We start from the raw sequence: 11,855 nt of genomic DNA, 5'->3' as shown, positions 1-11,855 counted from the left end.
AACTGAGTTAACAATTTCAGTCTGACATGTTTATAATGAGCTTTCCCCTCTCCAGATGAACTTTATATATATATTTATATATATCTATATATATCTATATCTATATCTATATATATATATCTATATATATATATATTTTATCTGCTGTAATGACCATCTCAGCTCCACTGGGCTGCTGTAAATGTCCAGTCTGCTTGCAGTTATCAGCCACAGATCAGCAGCAGGTCAGCGAAGGTTCAACAGACTCGACTGATGAGCTGAGGAGCCTGAAGAGTCTCTTTGAAATGCAAATGTCCCACTCACCCAAAGGCAGCTGCACCACCCCCACCCCCACCCCCACCCCCACCCTCCCACAACACTTTACATCTCAGGATCATCCTTCTGCATTCTGTCACCAATGAAGATTCAAACTCTCAACATGTGGGAGCCTTTAGAAATGAGGATCTGAAATCGAAGCTAATGTCCATCATCAAAATGATTTTATATGATCATATTATATGATTTTATGATTTTGTGCTGTCTCACCTTAAAACAGGAAAGTTTAAAGGAAATCCAGTTGCAGGAATTACTGTAAAATATTATCACTGAATTCTATCTCTATTTTTTTTTAATCTTCAGTTCTGACAATGAGGAGCATCTCTTCAGTTTCTGGACACTAAGAAAGCACTTAGTACAACGTAAAAAACAACAACTTATTAATCCTTGATTTTATATACAACGCTGTTATAATGTATAAATTCAAGCAACTGTAAAAATATAGAGGAGAAATTGAAATAATAATTTGAGTTAAATAATAAGATCATCTGCGATAAGAAGAGTTCAGAGAAGCTGATCGTTCCTTGGTGTTGAATCCCGTCACGGCAGACGATGTTCATCTCATCGCCTTCTGGACACAAAGGCCGTTCAATACACTCACACTTCATTATGGAGAGCAGCGACATCAGCAGATCGGCGGGTTACCAGGATACCTGGAGAGAGACCTGGGCCGTCCAATTAAACACAAGAAGATGAAGAAGAGGGGAGAAAAACCCAGGCTCCAGATCAGATGTTTTCAGAGGAGCTGCTGCTTCACTGAGGAACAACCAGCTTCACACACGGTGAGTCACTGATGGTTTCTTCTACACAGCTCCAACTGCAGTGACACTTTCTGTTGAATCTGTGGTTTTATTTTGTGGAGCTTTTCTGACATGAAAGTGTGTTTTTTAATCAGCATTTATTCTTCTGTAGTTCACCAGGCAGCTTAAGTATGACTGCTGAGTTCACATCAGGCAAAAGTCTTTGTGAAGGGAACAACAAAAAATACTTTTTCCAAACTGATGGTTGTTAAGTCAGACTAAAGGGCTGATTTATTTGTGCAGATTATCTATTAACTGTGTGGGAACATGACATACAGGAACCTGTTTTGACCTTACAGATGTGAGGATGTCCCGATTTTTTATGATTCTGACCACTGTCAGTTGGATTTTTTTTAGATTTATAGTCAATTAAATAAACATTTAATAAGCTGTTACACAAATAAAGCTTCCATGAAATCATTGCTTTATGGGAGGAATGGTATATTGTTAGGTGGTTGTCATGACCGGGCTGTGGCTCCATCTTTCTGTCCTTCAGCAGCGCTTGTGAAGGAGAAACATGCAGCCGAAGTTACTTTGGCTTTGAAATAGTGTTAAATAGTGTTGCTGTGCAAAAGCTGAAAGTAAAAGTAAAACCCTGCTTCAGTGTGATTAGTTTCTGTGTGAGGCTCCTAATCAAATGATCAATTCTATGATTTTCAGCAACAAGATGAAAAAAAAGATTGTGCTTCTGGGTTTTTGATTATTATTACTAAAGTGATATCAATGACATATTTTCAAGACAACCTGACAGACAACAGCATGGAGCATCCTATCCTTATAAATGATGAATCATCTGACATTCAGAAATGATTTTACAGTTGTGCTGCTTATTTCTAAGGCACATTTACATGTACTTCCTCTGTCCATTGTCAAGGCACCTCTGTCTATATATTTTTCTGCATTTATTAATATATTTATTAACATAATTTCTTCAGCTAATGTCACGTGATCTTGTGATTATGTTCCTTGTGTGTTCTGCTCTTGGATGTGTATGAATTGATTTATAAAAAAGGGTTATTAGTATCAGAAAAATCTCTTCTTAAAATGTCGCATTATTACATGTGCGTAAGTAAGTGCACTCGATCTGTGTTTGTTGAATATAATGAGTGCAGCTCGGCTTCAGTTCATTATGAAACTGACAGACACCACCCATGCGGGAGACGCCGGTAATATAATCGAACCAGGTTTAATATGAAGCTCCGTGTGCCCCGTGTTGAGTCTGACAGGAGGTTTATTCCGTGTGCCCCGTGTTGGACCTGACAGGAGGTTTATTCCGTGTGCCCCGTGTTGAGTCTGACAGGAGGTTTATTCCGTGTGCCCCGTGTTGAGTCTGACAGGAGGTTTATTCCGTGTGCCCCGTGTTGAGTCTGACAGGAGGTTTATTACGCGCTCAGTTACCTGTTGTTCATCGCGTTTTACAAACACAAGCCACAATCTTAGTTGTTTATTTGTTGAAGATTGTTAAGTGGTACATATCATGCCAGAACAGGGTAACAATAAAACGGTACTAAGTATTACACACCCTGTAAGACTGAACTCAGGGCAACAACTACAAGCGCTCGCGAGCCGCGTTTGAGTCCGCGCGGCGGGGGGTCGGGCTCGCGCTCACGGCGGTGATGCTGCAGGACGACCGAGTCACCGGAGCTCCGTGTGAAGGATCACCCGTACGGTGCTGGACACCGACGTTGGCTCGTGTTGTGTCGGTAGGACTCGGTAGGGTTCGGTACGGTTCGGTAGGGGACTCGGTAGGACTCGGTAGGGTTCGGTACGGTTCGGTAGGACTCGGTAGGGTTCGGTACGGTTCGGTAGGGGACTCGGTAGAGTTCGGTAGGGTTCGGTAGAACTCGGTACGGTTCGGTAGGGGACTCGGTAGAGTTCGGTAGGGTTCGGTAGGACTCGGTAGAGTTCGGTAGAACTCGGTTTTTGTGTGTTTTTTTTGCGGCGCCCGTTAAACGACCGACCAACAGCGGGTCACGGAAGCTAACGCTCCAGATAACGTTCAGTGTTTCACCGGTGACATGAGGGAACTGTTCCGGTCCTCATGTTGGTCCGGCCCGCCGGTGTGAACGCTTCAGTCCGGTGCAGCCTCCGGACCATCGACAGTTAAAGAGCCTCCGGACCACCGACGGACCACCGACATCCAGCAGCCTCCGGCCCGACAACATGACTCTCGGGGAGCTAGCTGGCTGGCTGGTCGGCTGACGCGGAGTTAGCCCGCTGTTAGCAGCTAACTGTAGCCCGTGATGCTAGCAGCATGGAGCTGAAGAGGAGCTCGGCCGGCCTCCTGGTCCGGGGTCATGGGCTTCTGGCAGCAGGAGGCGCGACATGGACGCCGAGGAGGAGCGGACCAAAGACAACCCTCCGGACCGAAAGGTGCTCTGCAAGCCGGATGGACGGATCGGTGAGTCCGGAGCCTTTCTGACTTAGTCCCGTGTTGGGTTGTGAAGTTCATCGCATGGCGGCCTCTCCTCCGCAGGTGTAGGGAGAACCCTCCAGAACCTGGCGAGAACCCTCCAGAACCTGGCGAGAACCCTCCAGAACCTGGCGAGAACCCTCCAGAACCTGGCGAGAACCCAGAACAGCCTCCAGATTCAGGCCATCACCCGCTCACTATGTGCCGGTAGGTGAAACCCTCCATCACCACCTCCTCCATCACCAACACCTACCATCACCTCCATCACCAACACCTCCATCACCAACACCTACCACCTCCTCCATCACCAACACCTACCATCACCTCCATCACCAACACCTCCATCACCAACACCTACCACCTCCTCCATCACCAACACCTACCATCACCTCCATCACCACCTCCTCCATCACCACCATCTCCATCACCAACACCTCCATCACCAACACCTACCATCACCTCCATCACCAACACCTCCATCACCACCTCCTCCATCACCACCACCTCCATCACCACCATCTCCATCACCAACACCTCCATCACCACCTCCTCCATCACCACCACCTCCATCACCACCATCTCCATCACCACCTCCTCCATCACCACCACCTCCATCACCACCTCCTCCATCACCACCTCCTCCATCACCACCATCTCCATCACCACCAACACCTCCATCACCACCTCCTCCATCATCAACACCTCCATCACCACCTCCTCCATCACCACCTCCTCCATCACCTCCTCCTCCATCAGATGGTTGATACCTGGAGGAGGAGATTTAACATGTAGTTAAATCAGTGAACATTACAGCTTATCAGTGGACGAAAGTTCAATATGAAGTTGATCAGTGACCCTCACTGATCAGTCATGTGCTCTTCTTCCTCCTCCTCCTTCTCTTCCTCCTCCTCCTCTTCCTTCTCCTCCTCCTTTTCCTCCTCTTCCTCTTCCTCCTCCTCCTCTTCCTTCTCCTCCTCCTCTTCCTCCTCTTCCTCTTCCTTCTCTTCCTCCTCCTCTTCTTCTTCTTCCGCCTCTTCCTTCTCCTCCTCTTCTTCTTCTTCCTCTTCCTCTTCCTCTTCCGCCTCCTCGTCCTCCTCCTCTTCCTCCTCCTCTTCCTCCTCCTCTTCCTCTTCCGCCTCTTCCTTCTCCTCCTCTTCTTCTTCCTCTTCCTCCTCCTCCTCTTCCTCTTCCTCCTCGTCCTCCTCCTCCTCCTCCTCCTCCTCCTGTGTCTCAGGTTCCTGTCCAAACCTCATGATGAGTAGGAGTGAGCACACCGACATGAGGCCCGTCCCGGTGGCCCTCACCCCCCAGCTCCCCCCCCGGGCCCACCGGCCCCTCTGTGTGTCCGTCTCCTCCGACAGCAGCGGACGCTTCAAGGCCCTGGAGACACAGGAGTGGAAGAACAACCTCAAAGCTCAGGTGTGTGTCCACCAGCACACACACACACACACACACACACACACACACACACACACACACACACACACACACACACACACACACACACACACACACACACACCTGTCTGTCCTGGAGTCAGGAGTAAATCTGAACCAAAATAAATAACTGCTTCACAAAAATAAATTATATGAAAACAGGAAAGTTTTGCTTTTGCAAAATGACACCAGAGGGTGTTTGAAGGTCAGTTTTGGCATTTCTAGTCCATTTTATTGGTTTCTAGAGATGGTTTCTCAAACTGAATAAATACAGAACATAGAAACACTAAACTGATCAGCTGGCTCAGTCTGGTTGGAACAAAGATATCTGATGAACAAAGATATCTGATGAACAACACACAAAGATATCTGGTGAACAAAGATATCTGGTGAACAAAGATATCTGAGGAACAAAGATATCTGATGAACTAATATATCTGGTGAACAAAGATATCTGGTGAACAAAGATATCTGATGAACAAAGATGTCTGAGGAACAAAGATATCCATGGACTCGTGTGTTTTTAACATTTTAGCACCGTGTCATGTGTTCAATCCAAACCGGTCCAGTGACGAGCAGGATGTGATGTCATGAGCGTCCTCCCTGATTCTCCTCTTCATACCAGAACCAATTAGTTTGTGTGCTGTGTGTCAACAAGAAGTTGACATCTTGTCTGCCGGGTTGATGTAAGTTTTGTTTCCCAGACGGAGAAAAGCGGTCCATGTGATGTTTGTTGGAAACATGTCGGTGTGTTTGTGCTTGTTGCAGATGGAGCAGGCTCACAGCGCCGGAGCCGCCAGCAGCACCGGCTCTCTGGAGCGGGCCTCTCTGTTCTGCGCTCCGGCCTCCACCACGGCGTCCAGCTCGGTTCTGTCCAGCCCGGTGGAGATCCTCAACAAGAGCAAGTCCTCCAGCCGCTTCTCTCTCTTCTCTCCGCCCTGGAACAGCAGCTCCGAGTCCGACTCCAACCCTCCGTCTCGCTCGGGCTCCAAGAAGCTGCGCAACTACAGCAGAAGAGCCGCCACGGGGCCCGCCGGAGCCCGGGGCCCCGACACGCCGGAGCCCAAACCCGGCGGCCCTGAACACTTCCAGTACTCTGAACCCGTCATCTCCAAGGTGACGGATTACATCTACGTCGGTAACCTGAACGCGGCGTACAACGGGCGCACGCTGTGCCGCAACAACATCGACAGCATCATCGACATGAGCAGCGTGCCGGGAGAACCGGGCCCCACCCTCAGCCTCGTCCCCTGCACCTGCTCCCGCGGGGCCCGGCACAGCTGGTCCCGCCTCAAGGTGGACATCGGAGACGTGCCGGACGCTCTGGGCGACGGCCCGGCGCTGAAGCAGCGCTGCTTCGAGGACATCAACGAGTGCATCAACGCCTCCACGGAGAAGAGGAAGCGCGTCCTGGTCCACTGTCGGGACGGCTTCTCGCTGGCGCCGACGTGCATCATCCAGTACCTGATGGTGAAGCAGAACATGAGACTGATCGCCGCCTACGAGCTGCTGAGGGCCAAGTACCCGGTCAACATCCGAGAGTGCCACCAGAACGTCCTGGTGAGTCTGGAGAGAGCGCTGCGGCCCGGCAACGTGGACCCGGAGTGCTTCAAACAGGCCATCTCACGCAAAGTGGCCTGGACCTGACCCGGCCCGCCGACGGCTCCTTCTCCGCTCCTCCCGTGGTGTTAGATATTTCAAAGACAAGAGCGCAGCTGCAGACTGGATCTTATCGTCTCCACTTCAGTTCAGTGGTTGTGAAAGTTCTGAATTCGATGTATTTTCCTCTTCAATGTGACCTGGCTGTGATTTTATTTGAGATTTTTTTCCCGTCTCCATCCTCACCCAACAGGAGATGCAGTAGACTTCACCGTGCTGTGTAGAGCTTCTTGGTATAACAGTGTACTCGTGCTGGCTGTGTAGTTGATATAGTCCCGCTTCAGTCGTGGTCCATGGCGTCGTGTTGCTGTTCTTTATCAGGGGACTTTCTTACCGGGTGATCTCAGGGGATTATTGATGTCATACCAGTACGGGGTGGGTTATTAGTCATTAGGCCGCCGCCCCCGTTCACATGTGGAACAGAAAGGGTGTGTGTGTGTGTGTGTGTGTGTGTGTGTGTGTGTGTGTGTGTGTGTGTGTGTGTGTGTGCGCGCACAGCACATCAGGTTGGTGACATCACTGCCAGTTATTGGACATCAGGCTTGTGTGTGAAACCAAATGTGGGCTGATGAGCTTCATGCAGTTGGTGCTTTATAGGGTGGATAAATTCAGCTGGGGGGGGAGGGGGGGTAATGTCCTGATGCACAAAAACACTGCTGCATAAAAATAGTGGAGGCAGGTAAACATCGCAGCTGTAGGAGTCCTTCCACACGGAGAACATTCGAGCCTCTAGAGAACCTTTTTATTTGCCTCATTGCTGGTATTTTCTGGTGACTGTTTTCTTCTTCTTCTTCTTCTTTCAGATGCTAAATAACTCCACACAGTCGTGTTTACACAGAGTTGTTCTTCATCAGGTGTAAAGTTTGGCTTGCATGCACTACATTATTAAACTGTGTGAAGGAGTGCAGGATGCAAACAGAAAGCACTAAACACTGGAGGCTGTTGATCACAGCGTTGCTCCACAGCACCTCTAGTGGTCACAAACCACCGTGACGCTTGTTTTTATCTGAAGAGTCGTGATACAAACTGAACCTTTTCTGTCTGGTTCTGTTGCTGCTGATCCTCAATTCTAATTTGTGAAGTCCGAAATACGAGCTGTCACTCAAGATCCGTTCTGGAAAAGATTTCTGATGTGAGCTGTGAACTGCCGTCCGTTTTATTTAGATTTAAACAACCTGCAAAGATGTGATGATGATGATGTAAGAGGGTGTCATTTGTGTTTCTGTTTTCTCTTCTTTCTTTTGTTTTTGCTGGGAGAATATTTGTTTGGATAAATAATGACTTGGTTTCAAACCCTGTTGAATTTAAAGCTGCAGCTCCAGCGCAGATATGAAGGTCAAAGGTCATACAGATATTAATACCACCGACTACATTACATCACTGATTCATGAGCTTCTATCACAAGCTTAAGTCCAACCTGCTTCTGCTGCTTATTTCATGCTGTTTCTCTCTCTCTCTCTCTCTCTGTGTATGAATGAGATTGTGTGTGTGTGTGTGTGTGTGTGTGTGTGTGTGTGTGTGTGTGTGTGTGTGTGTGTGTTCGTCCCCGTCACTGTTTTAGAAGTCTGGTTATTTTTTAAATACAAAAGCAGCAAATTCTACTTTAATATTTAAATTAAAAGATTAACCGATTGTGAAAATTGTTGTTGGTTAATTTACTTTTTTGACAAAACGGATCAAAGTGGGACATTTTTCACAATCAAAGGCCAAAATCTGGAAATACTCCGGATGAATACATGTTTGAGTAGATTTACAGTCCGTGCCTGAAACACAAAAAGTTGTTTTAAGATGTTTATTTTCATACCAGATTATGTGAATTTAACCTCCTCCCTTTTATGTCTGGGTGAGAGAGAGATGCCATTGATGAGACCAAATAATCCCAAATAATCCCAAATAATCCCAGTCTGACAGGTGTTGTGTGATTTATGATAAAAAAAGGGTGTAGAAGGTAAACACAATGTTTATGAATTTAATTCAGAATAACAGAAAGAGAACCGACTTTAATCCTCTTTCACCTCCTCCACCTGCTTCACCTTCACCTCCTCCACCTGCTTCACCTTCACCTCCTCCACCTGTTTCACCTTCACCTCTTCCACCTGCTTCACCTTCACCACCTTCACTGTTTCCTGCCTTCAGCTCGGTGTTCGAGCAGGTTTTATTCGATCACATCAGATGAACGTTCTCCTGCTCTGCTGTCGTTTTAAGATGCAATTTAAGGAGTTGATATGAGTTTGATTTCATGCATATCTCCATATATGGTCTTGTTGTGCTCAGATACTTACATGGGGACAATAAGTCAAGTGCAATTTTTATTACTATTTAAAATGCAAAGACGCCTGAAATGTGTCCAACTTGAGTTTGTTTAGATTTGATTATCCAAACTATTCGTGTGTGATTAAAAATGGTCCCCTCCTGCTCCGACCTGAACGTCCAACCTGTCAAAGATAGAAATATTAAAGCAGTTTTATCAGCAGGCAGATATTACTGTTGAATTTTGACTTGGATGGAGGGACGGATGGTGAACAGAAGAAGCGTGATGACAGTTCTTCTTTGCTCTTTTGATTTGGTTTTTAATCCAGATATTTAGTTTGGTTTATCAGTCCCTCCAGTATTTTTTTTTTATTGCTGTGATCAAAAAATGCTTGAATTTCTTAAAAATTGTGACACAGTTTACAGTTTTAAGTGAATTTGGGAAAATTTGAAAAAAATTGCAAATCAAGGAAAACATTTTTTATTTACTTGTTGAAAAATTGAAGAACAGAGCGTCTGTGACTGGAATATAGAAACAAGGACTACATCAGCCTTTCAAAATAAGAGCTTTAGATGCTGTTTAATTCATGTTCATTCAACACATAGACCTGCTGGATGAAACAAACAAAGAGACGTCTCTGATAACTGGACGTGTGGAGAAAACTCATTTAACATCCAGTAATTCTGCAAACGCTGATGAGATGATTCTTTGAGTGTCACTGAGGAGGTATTTTTATTAATAAAGTCAGTTTTGTTTGAAAAGACTTTATGTTGTGATACTTGCAGCACAGCTGCTGCTGTCGACATTTTTTGTGAAAAACATTGCATGAATTATTGTGATCGCAAGATGATGATTTCCTGGAGGGACTGTTTTATGGTAGAAGGTGAAATAACCTGAAAATATCTGAATATTTCAGGTTATTTTTGCGATAAATGTGACAAAAATGAACCCCGAGTTGGTTCTTTAGTTTGTAAACAACCAGAGATTCAGAATCTGTATTAAACTCTTCCACTGTCAGCCGTGCTTGTTGCTGCATGTGAGTGCCGCATGTGACACGTGACATGTGACACGTGACATGTAACATGTGACACGTAACATGTGACATGTGACATGTGACACGTGACACGTGACATGTAACATGTGACTTGTGACATGTAACGTGACGCACATTCACAAGTTTCCATCATCACCTTATGAATCATGTTGAAGATTATTCCGATGTTATCGTGAGCGATGTCGTGGAAACCCTCGGTGAGGATGAGTTGAAGCGGGCGCGACGCGGATCACCGGCGGCACGGTTCGGTTGTCATGGGAACGGTGCGGCGGAAGCTCAAAGTCCGGTGCCTTCATTCGGAGTCATCTCGTGACCGTACGTGGAAAATTGCACACTTTGTATGAACTTAACCTCTTGATATGTTGTGAAATGTTGAATATTTTGGGATGTTTTATTTTGAGAACACTACGTTTGAGTAAAGTGGTCTTTGCTGTGATGTATTTGCTCGTCATTAGTGTGCAGTACCAGTGTTTTACTAATGCAGGCGGCGGTGAGGCTGAAAAAGATGATATATTTCTGGATGGATGTTTTAATGCACATACAAGGAACCGCAGAGATTCAGCACTTCTGATTTCTCCCTCGTTGTAAATGTCCTCATATCAAACCCGGTAGGTTTTCTAACTCGTTCTCTCAGGTGATTTCTCAGTGGCCCAGAATGTTCTCAATGAATACAGAAATATGAAGCAATGTATTTCTCATGTCATGTTTCTTAAGTCAGATTTAATTTGTACTGTTGAAATATTAAAGAAACGGATGTACTCGACAGCTGTTGTGTTGACTGACTGAATGAAATGTTACAGAAGAAAGTGGTTTCAAGAAAATCCTCCAAAATACAACGTTGGTGGAAAAATACTATTTAGTACGTCCCAATACTCGGGATGTAAAATGTAGGATGCTACAAGTACCAGGATGTTCTACTACATCTGCTCGTATTCTGCAGTCTGCAGGTCAACATGATACTCTGGATGTTCTGACCCACAATCCTTTGCAGCAGCGGAAGTTACGTCACATCGACTGAGCCGCCGAGACGGTTGGTGACGCTGAGGCTCCGCCCACAAGAGGAAGAAGAGGAGGCATTAAAACGAAGCGTACTCGCTCCAAATCGGATCCTTTTTCTTTTTACTTCAAATGTTGCGCCACGACAAAGTGGGTCAAAGGTCAAGACCTATTTTTATGATGAAGTATGTCCCAGTTGTACACGTACTACGTGAAACGGTACTTTTTAAGGGAAGCTGCAGTACGTAAAGAAATAGTCAGATTCAGAACGCAGGGTTGTGACTGGTTTTGATGGAGGAGTTTGGGACGTGATGGAAGCAGAGGGAATAATTGGGTGGAGTCTGATTAGTGATTATATCACGAACATTTCACTGTTAAAAATTCAATCTTTAAATTTGATCTGTAAAGTAGAGAAACCTGGATTTATCAGACACATTCATTGACCTCCAGCTCATGTTGAAACGATGCGGCCGAACTTCTACTGTTGCTGTCGTTGGAGTCACGAAGGTGCTTAAAAGTTTGTGAGTTCTTTCAAAGTTTCTGGATTTCTACATAAATATGACCTGAAACATCAGACTTTCATACAACGTCCTCAACGTAGATTAGAACAGCTGAGTTTCCTCATGAACTCGTCTCAGTCCTTCCACAACATTTACATTAGATTAAGGTCTGAACTGTTGTTGTGTTCCAGATGAGAGACTTCCTTCAGTACACTAATACTGCTCTTCCATGTCAGGACTCTTACTGTGGAGACAGATTAGTGTTGTTTCAACATGTGACCACATCAGCCTCCAAAACATCTGCAGCTTCAATTATTTTACCCAGAAATCAACGTGTTTTTGTGTCCTCTGTTTAACACTCAATAAACACACTGATTCTTCTGTCCAGCAGAAGAGAAGAAACATGTTGTATTCAGGAACAGCTGCAGCTT

The 11,855-nt window shown here is 45.7% G+C and overlaps 1 protein-coding gene across 1 annotated transcript; it reads left to right on the top strand.

Annotated features, from left to right (window-relative positions):
* The first annotated feature begins 2,714 nt into the window (after positions 1–2,714).
* LOC138206035 (uncharacterized) lies at positions 2,715–10,691 on the top strand. Its single transcript, XM_069162481.1, has 4 exons — positions 2,715–3,516; positions 3,592–3,735; positions 4,763–4,947; positions 5,733–10,691. Exons 1-4 carry the CDS (start codon positions 3,441–3,443, stop codon positions 6,609–6,611), a joined length of 1,284 nt encoding a protein of 427 aa, XP_069018582.1. The 5' UTR covers positions 2,715–3,440; the 3' UTR covers positions 6,612–10,691.
* The last annotated feature ends 1,164 nt before the right edge of the window (positions 10,692–11,855 follow it).

This window comes from Embiotoca jacksoni, unplaced genomic scaffold, assembly GCF_022577435.1.
Source record: "Embiotoca jacksoni isolate LCO1_2020_lvr unplaced genomic scaffold, fEmbJac1.0.p SCAF_3, whole genome shotgun sequence".
Lineage (NCBI taxonomy): Eukaryota > Metazoa > Chordata > Actinopteri > Embiotocidae > Embiotoca > Embiotoca jacksoni.
Note: the sequence above shows the minus strand (reverse complement) of the source record. Positions and strands in the feature narration are given on the sequence as shown.

Excerpts from the sequence above, each read along its gene's own strand:
- LOC138206035 (XM_069162481.1), top strand. The coding sequence starts at position 3,441 with ATGGACGCCGAGGAGGAGCGGACCAAAGACAACCCTCCGGACCGAAAG. Across the intron at positions 3,517-3,591 it reads CAAGCCGGATGGACGGATCG|GTGTAGGGAGAACCCTCCAG; the intron begins GTGAGTCCGGAG and ends TCTCCTCCGCAG. Across the intron at positions 3,736-4,762 it reads CACCCGCTCACTATGTGCCG|GTTCCTGTCCAAACCTCATG; the intron begins GTAGGTGAAACC and ends CCTGTGTCTCAG.